Source organism: Gopherus evgoodei, chromosome 3 (genome assembly GCF_007399415.2).
Source record: "Gopherus evgoodei ecotype Sinaloan lineage chromosome 3, rGopEvg1_v1.p, whole genome shotgun sequence".
Taxonomy (NCBI): domain Eukaryota; kingdom Metazoa; phylum Chordata; order Testudines; family Testudinidae; genus Gopherus; species Gopherus evgoodei.
Genome location: NC_044324.1, coordinates 122,254,200 through 122,273,262, shown reverse-complemented (window position 1 = coordinate 122,273,262; position 19,063 = coordinate 122,254,200). Strand labels below are relative to the sequence as shown.

Here is a 19,063-nt window from a genome sequence, read left to right as displayed (position 1 = left end):
CCCTTCACTGTAACGGATGCAAAATGTAATACTGCTGCCTATGCAATTCCTTTTGGTCATTTACTTTATTATTTTAGTGACAATCACAATGAGGAAAAAGGTGGACTAAAGTTCCTATTATAAATCTCTATTTTAACAAACTTATAACTTGCTCTTAGCTAAAATAAGGCAGCTGGACAGGATTCTTTTAAATATATGACACAAACTCACATACAACTCAGTTCATTTTAAGATTTTTGGTGCACAAAAAAAATCTGAAATTTCTTGTTCATATAATTAAAAACATTTGAACTTTACTTGTCTCTTTGTATATATAACTTTCAAGTTCTGTTTAGAGAAGCATCAATGCTTTTGTGTGTGTATTTTTTTTTTGTTTTTTTATAAATGCAAATAGATTAGTTTAGGATATTCAGTAAGTTTATAAATCCAGGTTTATAAACATACTTTAAATGACTGATTACCACTAAAAAGTCAAAATCTGCCAAAAGATACCACCAGTTACTACACAAATATTGCAGCTATTTATTTTAAGTATAGGGGAAAACTGATAACATCTCCAATATTTCTATATAGTGGGTATAAACAAATGTTGACTTTTTAAACAACAGCTACTCTAGTGAAATTTATTAGAAAACTAGTAAAAAATACAGAATATACTTACAGACCATAGGCGGAGTTCACTGCCAAACTGGTTATCTGCTGCGGAGGTTCTCCACTCACCCATACCAGCTGAATAACTAATTCAATCTGATAGCCTGCAGACTGTTTGAGGGGAGAGTTTTTTATTCTGCAATATAAAAACAATGCATAATGTCTTTATATTAATCTCTCCACTTTGATACAATAGGATCTAATTAACTTGTACAAGGCAGGGAGACAGAGTGAGAATTATTGAATTTTACAATCTACCAAATGAACACACACAATATAAATAAATAAGAATAATGCACCAAAAGTGTTCATTTCACCTTAGCTCCCATTATCTGTGATGATACTTAGATTTGCGACTTAAAACAACCTGAGCAATGATTCTAAACACTGAGGGATGGGAAAGTGCAAAACAAGGGTTAACAGCACTAGTATCATATGATGGCTTTAGCAGAGAAAATGTGTCACAGATTCTGTGTTTCTAAGAGGGGAGAATTAGGAATTGTAGCTTTAATGAAAGAAGTTTATACTGAGGAGGGATTTGAATGTGATGTGTAAGTATGGCTAACTGAGGTAGGCAGGGGCTTTCAGGCAAAGGTTGCTGGTATGACAGAAGGGCACAAGAGTGAGAGAAAGTAGATTTTTTGACAGATAGCTTGCCTGGAACAAATATAAAGAACTGCTTGCACCAGAGGTTTTGAATACCATCCCATTCAAGGGCCCCCTATTTCTCCACAAGACACAGGCTCTGTGTGTTCCCTCCATTCTCTCTTTTCTCCCCCACTTTAGGGTTCCTCAATCCCCCTGCCAGGAGTTCTATGCATACCCCTTCTCATATGCCAGGATCTCCGAATTCCCCACCCACTAGGGGACCCGTGCACTTCCCATCCCCAATACCAAGGTGTCCCATTCTCGCCTCATGATAGGTGATCTATGTGCACCCCCATTTCCCTATACCTGGGTTCCCCAATCTTTCCCACACCAGGGTTGTGCGTGCCTCCTTTCCTCCCTCCTCCCATTCAAGGCTCTTCCATTCTCCCTCCCATGGCTAGGCCTCTCTGCTTGCCCCCTTCTCCCCATTCCAGGTTCCCTATTCTCCCTCCTGTGCAAGAGGCTATGTGTATGTCCCCAATCCTCCTTTGCACCACCTCCGACTCCCCATTATTACTTGTCTTCTTTCAGTTAGAGACAGAGTAGCAACAAGTTAAAACTTAATTGGGAGGATAGCCAGAGATGAGCTGGGCTATCGTTCTGCTGGAAGGCATTAATGAGTGCCATCAATCAGTTGCCTGATTTATAGACAATTGCAGAGGTGCTTGAAGTTATAACAGGGGCAGATGACAGGTGTCCAGCATGGCCTCCCATGTTTCCTCTTTCCAGTTTTCCAAATTTCTCCAAAGATCAAAAGAGTTCACTGTTGCCACTGTTCCCTGAAATTCTGGAATGGAGTGGATGCTGTGTTCAGAAGTTTCAGCATTACATATAGAGAGCAGAAATGATGCTGAGTTGAGTGCAAGACCTTTGTACTCACACAGCTCAACCAAAAATACAATAGGAGTATGCTCTAACTTTTTCCCAGGTTTTATTATTCAAGTCAGTGTTTTATATTCTACAATTCAATATATTGGTAAGGTGTGAAAGAGCTCCCACACACAGAAAACAAGTGTGTCCACAGAATCATTTTTTAGACTGTGGATTTAACCCAGGATCGCAAACTAAGATGGCGTGCTTACTTTTACAATTTAGCAGCTAAAGCACATGCCAATCCAAATATCAAATCTGCAGGTGAGGATTTTTAATTGGCATTGTCATCAGGTTAAATATGGTGATCTAGAGGTATAACAACACTGCCTTTAGCAAGGTACAAACGGGGAAAACCTCACTCCATTCCTGATTTCTCAAGTGAACAGTAGCTGGTATTAGAGAGATGAAGTGGGTGAGGAAATGTCTTTTATTGGACCAACTTCTGTCTGTGACAGAGACAAGCTTCTAAGCTTACACAGAGCTCTTCTTCAGGTTTGGGAAATATACTCTGAGTGTCAACTAAATACAAGGTGGAACAGATAAGCATAAGTAGTTAACACATTTCAAAGGACAATTCAAGGTGAAGTGTAGAAAAGTTGGAGAAAGTTGTTCTCTCTTGCCACAAAGAGCAGGACAAGTGGTAGTGGGTTCAAGCTGCAGCATATCAGATTTCGATTAAATCTCAGGAAAAATGTCCTAACTGTAAGAACAGTAGGACAATGGAACGTCTAGGGAGACTGTGGAAACTGCTTCACTGGAGGTTTTCAAAAGGAGGCTGCACAACCATCTGTTTTGCATAGTTTAGCCACAACAAATCCTGCATTTTGGCAGGGAATTAGACTAGATGACCCTTGTTGTTGTCCCTTCTAAGCCTATAATTCTAAGTGGCCTGTTAACACCTCTCAAGTCATAGGGGTGAAAGGGAGGGGGAAAAAAAGGCAGCTGCAGGGGGAGGGTTAGTCGGTTACAGATTTTTGTAATGAGCCATAAATCCGTGTCTTTACCGAGTCCATCATTTTTCATATCTAGCATGAATTTAAGCCCCAGCCTTGTCTTTTGAAGGTGTTGTGGAGATTTCCTTAGAGAACGATTGAAGTTTTTTGTGCAGATTTCCTTTGAGGATGAGGACTGGAAGGTCAGATATAGAGTGATTGCTGTCTGAAAAGTGTTCACCCAGAAGTGATATGGTGTTTTTGTCTATTTTTTTTTGTGAGAGTTCGATCAAGAGCACAGTGATTGTCTGGCTTCAGTCCCATATTTGTTCCTGGGGCATATAGTGCAATAGATGAGATACATCATATGTTATGCTAGGCATGGGTAGGAACAATAGATCTTGAAAGGTGTCTTGTCAGAGGTATGATCATCATAACACTGGAGATATGTCTTCAGGTTTCGCATCTGTTGTTCTGGCAGGATCAAGTGCTGCTTTAACTTCATATGCAGGTGTACCCGACAATCACTACACTCTCGAATGAACTCACACAAAAAATCATGTTTGTTACAGTGTTTATAATTAACCGAGGGAACAGATGATACATCTATGATCACTTCCAAGGTCAGAAAACAGAAATTTGAAAAGATCCATTAGAACAGGTCATCTAATCCATCCTTCAGACCAATGTTTCCCAAAGTTTGGTTCACAACACCTAGAGAGGCTTGAAGAGCAAGTGGTGAGTGTGCAAAAAGAGGTGTCTCAGGTGTTCTCCAAAGTCTGAGACTTATTTGTATCCAGTTTAAACTAATTAGTATGGTTGCAATAAAAACATGAAGCAAGTGTAACCAATATAGATATGTCTCCCTGAGGTTGCAGAAAGCCTTAGATAATGGTTCTGAGATATGAATGGCCCCAAATTCATTTCAATGGATGTTAAATCAGATACCATGATACTTCAGGTGTCAACACTTAACTATTTTCTCATCAAAACATTTTAGAAAGGAGAGCAAGTATATTATGATTTATATCAGCATTTTCCTAAGTGTGGAGAATGGCCACTGAGTGGGCATAAAAGACTAACTGGGAATGAGGTATGTAAAATTACGATAGGCACCATTAAACAATAGATGGTAGCGTTTCTGTATGTGTGCATATGGCGTGGGGTATTCTTGTGCTTGATAGGTTTCAGATTCCTGAAATTGGGCTCAACTTTCACAAGCTTGCAAAATGGTGCCTTAATCAGTATAGGATTGTCCAAAGGCTATGACAGATTTTCTGTAGTAATATGAATGCACACAAGCACTTATGTCAGCGTAGTCTTGTCAAGGTTCTGATCAATGAAAATAAGAAGATACAATATTATAAACAAAAGTGCACCATAAAAACTTTCCATGTTCTTACACTTACTTTAAACACGGGACATTATCACGGAGCCCATCAGATGAGCTGCTGCTTGTAGATGGATGTGACTGGGGGGCAATGGACTGAGGATTGGAACCTGTGCCTGGAGTTGGCAACGGTGGTGCTTGTTCGCCATCTGGAGATTCTACATCATTTATTTCATACAGCAGCCGTACTTCAAGCATCTGTAAATTAAACCAAAGCAAAACCAACAATAAAATACACTATCTTTCTTCTCTAGAAAACCACTCTCCTTTGATTCCCACATTTGCCTCTTGAAAGCCACAGAAATGTATACGTGAATTAAGTAAACTGCTAATAAAAACTCAAATGGACGATCAATATGTCAGGCCAGCTTTTGTACAGAAAAGAAGTACAAGAATATCACTCCTTTTTGCAGCTCTTTGATGAGCAAAAATGAAATACTATAAGGGCTAAGGCTCAGATTTTTAAAGGTGTTTAAGTGTTGCTGCTCTCAGTGTCAGAATGCCTAATTAATTTGCCTAAAGCTCATTTTCAAAAGGCCAAAATCCCTTAACAGTCAATGGAATTTTGACTCTTAAGTGCCAAAATCCCATATAAAACAGATTCAGGCTCCTAAATCAGCTAGGCATTATGACACTGAGCATGCAGCAACACCTACATACCTTTAAAAATCAGAGCCTGTGTGTTATTCTCATACTATATCAACAGTACAATTTCTCAGTCATGAAACAGCATTTTCTTTATGTAGTTACTGCAATCTCTTTTAGGTGAAATAGGTAAAAAGAATGGAACTCAAAGTTAAGGGTGAACTGCACCATACTATAACACTGGGTAGAACTGGATACATCAAAACAATACTTAATGAGTTTTACCACCGTGCTGATCTCTACACTTTAGAAAACATTAGACAGGTTTCACCCTTAATTCAAATTTCTCTTGCTTAGTTCTTTTTCTCTATTATAGCCTTAATATCATTTTAGTACAGTTTTTGGAGGGCAGATTTCCCCTCTTTTCTATTTTTTCCCCTCAACCAAATATTTTTGTCATCTATCAACCAGAACTTAACACGTAGGCTGATATATAGCAAGGTGCCAACCAGTAATTTGTAAAACTATACTGTCTTGAAGAACAGTTTTACTATCTGATAACTTTTTAAACAATCATTTAGAAGCATGTACCTGTTAAAATAACCTGCGTGTTAATTACCCACTGTTATACACAGGTAATGTCAAAAGATAAAAGAAAGCATGCTTAAATCCTCAGAGACTTTACCCAAGAAATAATATTAAAACTAGAAGAACTGCATTGCGATTAAACTTTGTTTAGAACACATTACAAAGAATTTAAAAACGAATGATGTTATATTTGTTATAGAGTCCAAAATAATTTATCATCTCTTAACTGTTTTGTATATGGGTATGCAGGCATACAGTATGAAATTAATTCAATAAAGCTTTCATCTAGATCTTTTGAGTTTTTGTACTGCCACCCATGACCCTAGTACCTGAAAGCCTTCTATGTAAGATCAGTAACAATAGTAAAATCTCTAATTGCCTTCAGAGAGTCTCTGGCAGTTCTCCATCTATGGAGTTGTAACTTTGCTTTGGGTAGGTTTGTTTTTGGTGCGTGGGCGAGGGAGGAGATTAAGAGTGGAATAAAAGAGGTGTTTGAATGACGAGTGTCATTTATGGTGCAAAGGCTTTCCCAAAGAGAAAGGCCTTGCAACATTTCCCAAAGACAGTCTCTTCTGGAAGACTATTCTACAGTCAAATCCCCTTGAGAATACTTGGTCTCCTGCTCTCACACAAAGCAATGGCTCATGGATTGAAATTTTACTTTGATGCAGTCTGGCCTTGATTCATCAATTGCTTTTAAAATTAGAACCAAAACCTTTAGCTAGTATAGGAACCTGACTAGAAACCAGTAGAGGAACTTAAGCACATACTTAATTGCCAATGAAGTTAAACTTAAGCAGGTGCTTTAGTACTTTGCTAAACTGGGCCTATTAAAGACACACATCCAACTCCTATAAAGAGACAAATAGAGAAACAAAACATTTATTCAAATTTTTTTTTTGCAAAACGCTGTTCCTAGTTTTGAACATCTCCTATGTATGAGAATTTAACCAATAGGATGAATCATGATAAAAATCCAAACCATCAATATATTTCTATTACAGCCAAAATCCATACAATTAAAAAGTGATACTATTACCGGGATGACTTCTGTTGTCACTTCTTGTTTGCTGAACCTGTAAATAATGACATGTGCAGAAACTCCTGCTATGCACAGCATTCTACTTTCTGGACACCACGAGATGATCTGAATGGCATATGGATCTTCATCTACTATATCTGTGTTTGGCTTGTCATCCTTATTTCGTGATTTTTCAAATACTTTAGCTGTTTTTAGCTTGTAAAGTACTTGCAGTGTTACTAAGAATAAATAAGAATATATAACAAAGTTAGTTTTCAATTTAAACAGATATCTTTCTCTAATTCATTTCTCCTTTTTGGTGCCTTTTTCCCTTTACAAAAGTAACCAATTTTCACCAAGAGGGAAGCACAAAAGCAGGGGTACATAATGTTAACATTCTCAATTCTTTCATGAAAATATATCCACATTTAGACATTTAAAAAGGAAAAAGGCCTCAGAACTTCATAAATCTAGGCTAAAAATCAGTTAATCTCTCCTAGAAAGAAATCAGGTGAAGATGGAAGAGTTACAAAACAGGATATCCACGCACCAGGAAATATAGTACTCCTACAACATATAAAGGATAAACTTCTTCCTTTTGAACTGTGCTTGAATACCAATGACACAACATGACTCTAAATATGTGTATGTACTTCTTTGCATACTAGTGTCAACAATGCTCTTCTAATTCAAAACTGTATCGGAAATAGTTTATTCTCTAAGCTTAGGACCACTGAATTATTTGGGTGCATTTATAGAGGAACTTAATTCTTTTCTGTGCTTTGCTAGCAAGAATTGTGGGATAACTATTTCTAGCTGCTATTATTTAACATGAGCTTATATTTTGTAAATATACACTGGTTACTTTTTGCATTAGAAAGAAGTAAATATAGACACAGAGGTACCTCACTAAAATTCATCTGTTTTTTTCCCTTCTCCTCTCTCCTATCTTTATGCCAACAGAAAAGAACGCCAGGAAAAGAAGTCAGAGGTTTTAAGAATGTCAAAATTCCCATTTCTTGTTCCAGCCTGCTCTAATAATTTGTTTTCTTTTTGAGGAGTAAAAATCAGTCAAACACGGAACTATTCAAAAAAATTTGATAGTCCCAAGTTATGTCTATTACAATTCAAAGATTAACATAAGGCACTGACAGTGCGTGAAGCAGATAAAATGAGAACAGCTTGCCAGCAATTATACTACAGAAGCATGCAAGTTTAGGGAACTCTTTGGTTGTCTGAGTAAGTTATGATCACTATTCAAAATACTTACTTGCAGAGGCATCCCAAAACTTGATTGACCCATCAGCATGTCTATGAAATAAAAAAAAATAAAAATTGAAAAACACATTCCTGGAAAAAAATAAGCGGGCTAGCAAAGAGTAGGGGAGATTTAGACTAGATTACATTAGTTATTTAACATAAACCACAGAGCTAGCATATTCTGATTAGTATTATGACTCTGTTGCACTACCAATAGGTACCATGGCAAAAATTTTTAAGAAGTGCTTAGTGATTTCAGGTGCCTCAATTTCTGGTACACAGCTTGAGACATTTTAAGAGATCTGAATTTTTCTAAGAGAGTTGTGTGCCCAAATCAATTGAAGTTCAATAGGGATTAGGCACAGACATCTAATTTGCTTAGGCCCCTCTGAAAATGTCAAATCACAGACTAATAGAGAGACAAGGTGGGTGAAGTAGTACCTTTTATTGACCCAAGCTTGAAAGCTTGTCTTTTTCACCAACAGAAGTTGATCCAAGAGAACATATTACCGAACTCACCTTGTCTCTCTAATATGCTGGGACCAGCATGTTCTACAAAAACATTGCATAAAGTCACAGACAAAGATCTTCTAGGCAGGGACAGCATCCTTCTGAATTTCTGTGCAGTGCCTAGCTCAGTGGGTTCCTAATTCTGATTGGTGCCTTTGGGTGCTAAAGAAATATACAATAATAAATGTTTAGTTCTGCTCATGTTCTTCCAATGCGGTCCTGCCTGGTCTTTCAGATCCCCTTTTGACTTTTTCCTGCTACTCCTTTAGAGTGGAGTTGCTGGGACTTATTCTCATTTAAAAGAAAAACTGACAGTTTGGTAATTCTTTGATTACTGAATTCAACCGCTATCTAAACATGAACATATATTTAAAAGTAGTGTTTCAAGAAAGCCTACGATGTCAATTAAAATAGTTTAAACATCATCAAAGTTATAAATAGTAAAGGAATATATATTTAAGAATTAGTGACAACAAGCAAATGCAGTATGTTTGAGGTGGCAGCTTATTCTAGTGGATACACTTCCTGACTGGAATTATAATATTATAGTTATAATTATAATAATAGTTATGCACTGGATCAGGTTAGCTAGGGAGGTTGTGGAATCCTTGTTGGAGGTTTTTAGGAACAAGTTAGACACCCACTTCTCAGGGATCGCCTATGCATGCTTGGACCTGCCTTAGTATGAGGGGATGGACTAGATGACATGTGGCATCTTCCACCCTACAATTCAATGATTCTGTTATTATAACAATGATGGATACTAGAAAGAAAAAGTACAATGAAGGAATCCAGGAAGAAAAAGTGTGTTTTTTTGCAAAGAGCAGAAGTAACTATTATTTCTAGATATATTATGCAATACGCAATAATATATCAGGCATTTTAGTAATTGTCTACAAATTCTGTGACAATGAGATGAGAATCTCCCACAAAAGCAAGTTGGTAACAATGACTCTGCTCCCATCCTGCTTTTGCATGAGGCTATGGTTCTCTTTGCAACATATAGTTGGCTTCACTTTGTTTTAACTCTAACCACTTCAATAGAGTTGCAGACAGAATATCATCACCCAGTGTACGTAATAGATACATAGCAACCATATTTTTTCAATGTGTTATTCAAAAGTTATTACTTGTAAGTTTTTTTAAGATGAGTTTTCTGTACCTTCCATTAAAATATTCACCCTCCTATACAAATTATTTTGTTTTCTACAGGTTATGTGAATATGAACTATAAAAATGCACTCTAGTTATTTTGAGTAAGTTAGCATACTATCTTATCACTTACCCTGTAATAATGATCTCTGGGTAGCTCTGAGTGACCAAACCCCAGTTGCCTCCACTGATAGGCCATTCCTAGAAGGTTAATAATAACAGACTGAAATAAATGACACTTTATACTGGCATTATAAAATAAGTATATGCACCCTATACCATACCTTTTTACTGTAACCTTGACGTTTCTGTCGAGCCCCAACTGAATAAAGTGCAGGAATGAGGTCCACAGGACAATCAGCAAAATATTCACAACAGGTAACAGGAGATTCATGTATATTCAAAGGATAGGGATTTTCAAATATAGGATACCTTTATTGGAGGAAAGGGAAACATTGTTAAACCAACAAAAGAAAAGTGTTCAGAATATAAGTGAAGAACTGAAGCCTGTCAATTTGATTAAAAAATATTTGTATAACTTTACTATCTGCCAAATAAGTTACAGAAATAGTGCAGATTGGATTACTTCTTAGGGCAGGGACTTCATGTCTGTCTGAAAAGTATTTAGCACACTCTGGGTAGCATTATGCAAAAAAACCCACAAATAATGTGCCTACAGTGCAAAACAATTAAATGCAGCTACTGCACTCTGCAAAGGTTGCTCGCTCAGCTGATGAAGATGCTGAAAAGATATTTACTATACCTGTAATGTAAGTTTTTTAAATTGTCACCATAGAGACTAATTCTTAATGGTTCTGTAGCAGCAGAAATGAAAAAGTAAGTTACTGAGCTCTAGATCTTGTGCTCTGCAGATAGATGTTGATTTCTGACTCTTGGGTCTATGCTTCCAGGAGGAAGGTATGAAGTCTCAACTTTCCTTTTTTAAAATCTTGTTCTCTTTTCAGTCAGGTATCTTAGACTGCCTCACTCACCCTCCACTCTTCATTACCTAGCAGGCTTTGCCCAATTTCTCTAAATAAACAAACAGACACACAAAAATCAATTCCCCTAAATAAAGAAAATTATTTCAACGTTTGGACTAAGGATGCTGACTTTAAGATTAACATTGCCAGGGGATCTGGTGACTCTGGTCAGTGCTGCAGAAGGGGCCGGTGATGGTGCAGCAGGACTAAGGCAGGTTCCCTGCCTGCCATGGCTCTGCATGGCTCCCAGAAGCTATGGCATGTTCCCCTTCCAGCTCTTAGTGTAGGGGCAGCCAGGGGGCTCTGTGCGCTGCCCTCATCCCCAGCACCGGCTCTGCAGCTCCCCATTGGCTAGGAACTGTGGCCAATGGGAGATGCGGGAGTGGCCTGGGCAGTGGGGAGAGCTGCCTGGCCACGCGTCTGCTTAGGAGCCAGAGAGAGGACATGGGGCTACTTCCAGGAGCTGTCTGAGGTAAGGGCTGCCAAGAATTTGCCCCCCTCCCCACCTCCCGTGCCCCAACTCCCTGCCTCAGCCCATATCCTCCTCCTGTCCTCCGAACCTCTTGTTCCCAGCCTGGAGCACTCTCCTACACCCCAAACCACTCACCCCCACCCCAGAGTCTGCAGCCCCAACCGGAGCTCTCAATCCCCTTCTCCCGACAACCCAACCCCTCAGCCCCAGCCCAGAGCCCACTCCTGCACCCCAAACTCTCATTTCTGGCCCTACCCTGGAATCTGCTCCCATAGCATAGAGCCCGTACCCCTCCCACACCCCAACTCCCTGCCTCAGTCAGATCCCCCTCCTATACTCTGAACCCCTTGGCTCCACCTCCCAGCCTGGACCCCCTTCCTGCACCCCAAACCCCTCATCCATGGCCCCACCCCAGAGTCCACACCCCCAACCAGAGTCCTCACCCCCTCCTGCACTCCAACCTTCTGAGCCAGCCTGGTGAAAATGACTCAGTGAGGGTGGGGAGAGTGAGTAACAGATGGAGGGGGATGAAAAGAGCGGGGGGCGAGGCATCAGAGGAGGGGTGGGGCAGGGGTAGGGGCAAGTTTTCTGCAAGTAGAAAGTTGGCAACCCTATTTAAGATAAAAAAAACCTATTAATATATATTATTTATATTACTATAGCACATAGATGGACCAGGACTCTGGTTTGCTAAACATTATACAAAACTAGAGCAAAAAAGGCAATCCTTGTACAAAGAGTTTACAATCTTAGCAAAATACTGTAATGCTAGCTAGGTGCAGAGCATCAAATGGGCTTAGCATGAATGAAATCACTAGAAGCTCTCTCTTATTAGCTGGAAGCCAATAAACTTGGCAGAAATAGAACAATATGGTACTCAATTATAAATATATGCCATGTTGTACCTACCTGCCAGAGAGTAGGCCATACTCAGAAGTTTTGCAATCATAAAAATATGGAAGTAGAAATTTTTTAAATAAAATCTAGCCCTTAAAACCAAAATGTAGAATAGAAAATTAGATGTTCTTTAAAAAGGATTTGCTTATCAAGAGTACATTTGGGAATTTTAGTAAGGCAATAATCTCAAACATAGTTCCAGTAAGTCTCATTACAAATTATCTTCATTTACAAGTGGAGCATTGATAGGTGACATCAAATGGATACACAGCAGCCTGTCATTAAGTTGATACTCCATATACCCTCCATTACACCCTAGATTCTTACCCATTTTGTGCAAGGTCTATAAGTACTAAATCCTTTTCTAGAAGAACCACCACAGCATATGGTTCTTGAAAATCTAAAAACAGACAAAAAGAAAGGTTACATAGTAGTTATTTTAGTTCTCCTAACATATAGGCTCAGCAGTCTACATTGCAGGAGATTGCACACCACACATTTTACTAGCCATAAGCAGTAACACCATTAGAGCATACACAGGTATTCACAAATCTGTTATATTCAAAATTGTAGACCTCATCCACCTATCTTAATTTTCTCTCCCTCTCAATTAAATCCATTTCAAAAGACTGAGAAGTGGGAAGGAAGGCGGTTTGATCTGCAAAAACGATATTTTCAAAGAACTCCAGTTACTAACAGTAACCTTATCTCCCCTCACAGAATTGCTTCTGCAGTTCTTCACTGTGTGAGATTAGGAAACAGTAAGTGACCTAATTTACAAAAGGAACTGAAGGACTGTCCACCTGAAAGGAGCACCAGTGTGGTACCAAAATCTGGAGAATTAAAAGGTCTGCTCCAAGTTAAAATTCTGGAATTGCCAGATATTCTGAGCCACGAATGCCAACCGACTAAGATTTCTGAGGACAGCAAATGGACCATAATATTGGAGACATAAGCAGTGTGCAATACTTGTTTGGGCAGATCTTGTTCTACCTGGATAGTCAACTGCACCTTCATCCTTTCAGCCTCTAGCAAAAAGTTTAAAGTAAGACTGGGTGAGCAAGATGCAAGTCCCACCACCAAGACATTGAACATACTTGGCTGCTACAAATATGTAGCTAGTACAAAAAGTACTCTTAAATTAACCTTGCTGTGTCTCAATGTCCACCACTGGAACCTCTGAGGCACACTTGTACTCAAATTTATGACTGAGAGTTCACAGTATCAGCCTACCACAACTCTAAACCCGCATCTAGTAAAAACTATAAATAAAAATAGCTGTTAGTAATTAATTAACTAGCAAACAACAAGATGAGGAAAATAGAAATGAAACAGCAAGTTCAGCGGTTGCTCCAGCTAATGGAAATAGAAGCACTACAGAAGGATATGTGACTGGGGTCTTTTGTAACCATGGTTTAGAATATTTAGATCTGTGGATGACTGACATATACACTAAAGGTTTTACTGCTTTGAATAACTCTGGGTCTTGAGACATGACAGGTGACTTCCTAGAGTGGGGATGTGCACAAACTTTTCTCCCTTATGAAATTTCATTTCTTTTTCCAATTGCGAGCCTCGGAACATGCACAAAAGTAATGTAATGCTTTCATTTTAAACATCTGTTTGAATATATTGCTGACATGATTCAACAACTCATTTTTTACAGTGATCTCTATTCTGAGCATGTGATGTAATATCTAATGTTTCAACACTGAAAATGTACATATTAGATGTATTGACATACCATTCTAATGATCTACAAAAGGTATTTCTTCAATGGATACACTTCTAGTAACAATAGATAATACACTTCTAATAGGCATTTCTAATAGACAATAAAGAGGTGTATTCTAATGGCCTGAGCACAGAACATAGTACCAGAAACCAATTTCCAATCCCAGATGAAACACTGTGCTTTCTCTGTCCACTTGGGCAAACTATTTAATCTCTGATGGAGGTTTCCTGCCTGTAAAATATGGATAACTTACTTACCAACCTCACAGGAATGTTACAATAATTAGTAAATATTTACACAATCACTGTAGATTAAAAGGCCTGAGTAAGTGCTAATCATTATTAATATTATTTATAACTGTCTTTGCATTGTAATGCATACAGATATATTTGATAAATGCTTGTATGCATGCACATTTTAATAAATTGTACTATTTTTAAAAAAGGAGAAAAACATGTAATTACTAATTCTTTTCCAGAACATTATAATTGATGTTGGGGTTTATTATGAAACCTATTTTACGGTTAAAAGAATGCTGAAACAAAACTTGACAGACAATATCTACAACAGATGTTATTGTTCCAGTGCTGTCCCTCACAGAGATAGAATAGTGAGGCAGATGCAGAAAGGAGTATTCTGGCAGAGTAAATCTACAAAGAGAAGGGGTAACAGTATAATCTTTACAGAACCTACCATTAGGGTACGGAGTTTCACAGAGGGTTAGAAAATCAACAATAGAATAATCCATTTCTAGCACAGCAGTGCTTTTCCCATGCATGACTGTTAAACAGGGTCTTCTTCCTACAGTATCATATGACAAGCCTCCCGACAGAATGATAAAAGGCTCCCTGGAAACAAAACAGGCATTTATGACAATGAAAGGCATACTGCAAAGGAAAGAGTGATCAGTTTTCCCATTGCCCCATAGTAAGAGTTCAAGAGAACACATCTAATGGTAAATACATTTAGAGTAACTGGAACAGGTTTTCCTTATTCCCTACTCCCCCGTATCTTTAATACATAATTTAAAACAATTGTTAACGATGTGTTTGTCATAGGACTAAGCAGGCTGAAGTCGCTGTATTACAATACCCAAAGCCTTTTATAACTCTTCAATGCTGTGCAGTGACAGTCACATTAACACCTTTAACTCTCTCGGCCAAGTTAGTCCCCCCAAATTAACAAACAACAATCAAATCTCAAACCAGATGATGTACTGTTGACCACCCCACTGGTTAAAAACACATTTTTCTCCCTTCCGTATGGCATCACGTGTTGAACTGTGGAGCTAAGTGCTTTAAGTTTCCCTTCTTCCTAAGTATCATATATGGGGCTCTATGAGAGGCAGGACACTGTACCTGAAATATTAACGGATTTAATGTGGTATGGTGATGTTGCTAGTTTATATTCACGAAGTATTTCAAAGTACAGCAATATAACTTAATAAGGAGTAAATACATGTTTTTTTCTTACATTCTGTAGAATGGCAATAGAACAGCAATGTTCTCATACAATTATGGAACATCAGGTGCTTAATGCAGGTGACAGAAGGTCAAAGAACTTCATTTTGAATGAAATGGAAATTGATTAATTGACTACATAGTAAGTGAATGTATAAATTGTATTACTTGAGGAAAAGTTGTACACACTACACTGAGATAATATTAGAGTACACTACATTTACTGAACAGGCCAATGCTGGCAACAAAAAGTTTGTTACAAACAGGAAATAAATATATTTAACATTTATTTTTTAATATAACGCATAAATATTTTAGAGTGATTTTAAGAGTAAAACCACATATATTTAGGATTTTCAAACACGAGAAATTTTTTTCCCTTAGAAACGCTGACAACCCTTTTTAACTTCAGCAAAAGCTTTCCACCTGTATCTGAGGGCAGAATATCGTTATAACAATTATATAGGTGGTTAAAAACCCATTTTGTTATTTACGTCTTCAAAATAATACAGTTAAATTTTCTAACACAAATATGCAAAGGGGTCTTGAATTACAGAAATACAAAGTAAACCCATTTCTCCAATTGTTTGTGATTTTTTTTATTTGAAGTGACACTATTAATTTAAAAATCATACTTTCTAAAAACTTACTATGAACATCTAAGTTAACTATACTGTAACAGATGAACAAAATATTTTACTATTTCTCAATTTGTTTTCTTGTGTATTTGACAGTATAATGTTTAGCCTAGTTTCAATGTTTTACTTGTTTGGGCTTTTCACACAGCTACAGGAGAAAAATATTTTGAAGATAGAGTATGATTATAAAACCACAAAAATGGCAGCAACATTTAAGTGGAAGTATACACCAAAAACTTCTTGTAGGCTATTTCTTAAGTGGACATTTTAAAATTTTGAGTTGAAAGTGTCCCTTTAAATAAAGGCCCACAACAAAAACTTGAGTATTGTAAACACACACTCAATAACTAAATAAATCTACTAATGCTCTCTTCAAGATGATGATTCAGCCTTTTATGATTGTTTGATTACTTATAATAAAAATGAATAGCTTTTTGAAACAGAGGCAGCTCACCTGATTTAATTCTAGCCATAAATCAGTTTTATATTTACACCATCTCCAGATAACTATCACGTAAATTAAATTCCTACTGTTTCATTAACTTCTTTATATGACTGAACAAGGCAAGGACAAATTAGTTCTGCTTCCCCTGGAGAAAGCAGATTATGGACTTTCCATTAAATTACTGGAAAGTGTTTTTTCACCTATATTATAATATTTTATATTTTTACACACACACACACACACACACACACACACACACACACACACACACACTTTTCAAAGCAAATATGCACAAGTTTACGTTTCATTCAATAAAATTGCAAGAGTGAAACAGCTGAATATACCTAGGAAATGGAATACTTTTTCTTTCTTATTCAACCATCATCAAAATCAGTAGTATTTTTAACACTGGACACAATAAATCCCTTTGAAAAATTGAATCACAATAGATTGTCAAACTTTCTTGAAGGAAGGTAGATTGATGGCTTCTCTTACTTCAACATGCCACTGCTCAAGAAGCCATAACTTGGCATGGGCTGGGAGTCACAAAGAGAAAGACACTGCAACATGCAACTTTTAGACACTTAGAAAAATCACTGAAAACCACAAACTCTGGGTTAGGTGCCTAGGCTCCACACACAATGCATAGGTAAAAGATAGGCATCTGAAAATGGGATCCACAAAAACCAACAAGCCAGGTGGGAAGCTGTGTAGGTTAGTCAAAGGGAGATGCTGATGAGAAGAGTGTATCCTAAATCCTGTGCCTCTGCCAGAGTTAGATACTTAAGTGAGAGCTGAAGGGAGGCACCTATCTTTGTTTGGGATCCATAACCAGGAACCTCTTCTCTTGGAGACAGATGCCTATCCTGTTCTTGCAACAGCTTAGATGTCTGTATTTCTTCACACAAAACTGCTAGGGTGGGGATAGATGGCAGAAATAGCTTCCTTTATAACCTTTAGCCCAGTGATTAGAGTACTCACCCAGGATATGGAAGACTCCAGTTCAACTCCCCCCTCTGCCTGATGAGGAAAAAAGTTTTAAATAGAAGTTTCTCACCTCTCAAGTGAGTGCACAAACCATTGGACTATGGAATATTCTGATATGGGTCTCTCTCAGTCTCTCCTGCTGAAGCCATTCCATTTTGTATTAAACAACTACATATTAATTGGGCTAGAGACAGAGAGAGGATGCCTCTATAGTCCAGCTCTGAGCATGCCTAATGGATCAGGCCACACAGGTGAGACATGTGTTACCCTGCCTATCTTCACGTGGTTTGAGGATCTCACTGTGTCTTAGGCATGAGATAGTGTCTGGACATCTGCCTACGCCAGCAGCATACAGGACCAGAGGCAGAAACCATTACAGCAATAACTACAACCCTACCAAATTCAGGGTCCATTTTGGTCAATTTCACTGTCATAGGATTTTTAAAATTGTAAATTTCATGATTTCAGCTATTTAAATCCGAAATTTCACAGAGTGTAACTGTAGGGGTCCTGACTCAAAAAGGAGTTGTAGAGTGTTCACAAGGTTATTGTAGGGGGGGTTGCAGTTCTACTACTCTTACTTCTGCACTGCTGCAGCCAGCAGTGTGCCTTCAGAGCTGGGCAGCGGCTGCCGGCCTTAGACCCAGCTCTGAAGGCAGAGCTGCTGCCAGCAGCAGCACAGAAGTAAGGATGGCATGGTATGGTATTGCCACCCTTACTTCTGTGCTGCTGCCTCCAGAGCTGGACCCTCAGTCAGCAGCCACCACGCTCCAGCCACCCAGCTCTGAAGGCAGCAGCGCAGGGGTAAGAGTGGCATAATATGATACTGCCACCCTTACTTCTGCACCTATGCTGGGGGGAAGCACTGCCTTCAGAGCTGAGCGCCCGGCCAACAACCAATGCTCTCCAGCCACCCAGCTCTGAAGGCAGCGCAGAAGTGAAGGTGGTAATATCACAACCCTCCTAAATTAACCTTTTGACCTTCCCCTGCAACTCCCTTTTGTATCAAGACCCCCCAAGTGAGAAAAGCTGGTCTCCTCGGTGAAAGCTTTATAGTATAGGTTAAAGCACACAAAAGACCAGATTTCATGGTCCATGATGCATTTTTCATGGCTATGAATTTGGTAGGTCCCTGGCAATAGGAGATGCTGAATGAGTTTAGGCACCAATAGGGTTAGGAGGAGCTAAGTAGGGGATTGTGGATCCACTAAATTTAGGCACCTAAATCCCTTTATAAATCTGGCCCACTGACTAACCTACCACCACCCTGAAAACCCAATCTTCCATTTTTTGGTTAAGATGATTAAAAACATTGTAGCAAACATTGTAATCTCTCACATTAGATACTACAGTGATAAGCTCAATACAAAAACCTATCTAGAATAGAACATAAAATAGCTGTCTCAGAGCTCTGTAACCATGGTCAATGTTTGTACCAACCTGGGTCTGGGACAGAGAAAATACAATGGTTGTATTGGTAACTCTCTTCTTGGTACTGGAGCTGATATCGTTAAATCTATCAGTTGCTTTCAATACAGCTGATCATGAGATGATTTTGACTAGTTTGTGGATCAACATGATTAAACCCATTCCTTATAATGTATTCTCAGAAGGCAGTGGTGAGAAACTTTTCCTCTCTGATAGTGTTTGTGTAGAGTTTGCAGGGTTTCATCTTGTCGTCTGTCTTGTTCAACATTTATATAGAGCCATTGGGATGGTTAGTAAGGAGACATGGGCTGCAGTGTTTTCACTATGCTGATGACATTCTGCTTTATGTCTAGATTTCATCTGACCTGGCCAAAATAGTTAATAGGTGCACACTGTGTCTGGATGAAA

General features: G+C 38.4%; 1 protein-coding gene across 5 annotated transcripts in view; it reads right to left on the bottom strand.

Moving 5' to 3' along the window:
• STXBP5 (syntaxin binding protein 5) overlaps positions 1 to 19,063 on the bottom strand; it is a 196,670-nt gene that overhangs the window by 70,062 nt on the left and 107,545 nt on the right. For all 5 annotated transcript variants that reach the window (XM_030556525.1, XM_030556527.1, XM_030556528.1 and 2 more), the window contains exons 10-17: positions 14,391 to 14,545; positions 12,290 to 12,362; positions 9,895 to 10,042; positions 9,744 to 9,811; positions 7,959 to 7,999; positions 6,707 to 6,927; positions 4,514 to 4,692; positions 662 to 787 (exon numbers count right to left, since the gene is read on the bottom strand). In XM_030556525.1, coding sequence (XP_030412385.1) covers positions 662 to 787; positions 4,514 to 4,692; positions 6,707 to 6,927; positions 7,959 to 7,999; positions 9,744 to 9,811; positions 9,895 to 10,042; positions 12,290 to 12,362; positions 14,391 to 14,545 — 1,011 coding nt within the window. The remainder of the gene's footprint in view (positions 1 to 661; positions 788 to 4,513; positions 4,693 to 6,706; positions 6,928 to 7,958; positions 8,000 to 9,743; positions 9,812 to 9,894; positions 10,043 to 12,289; positions 12,363 to 14,390; positions 14,546 to 19,063) is intronic.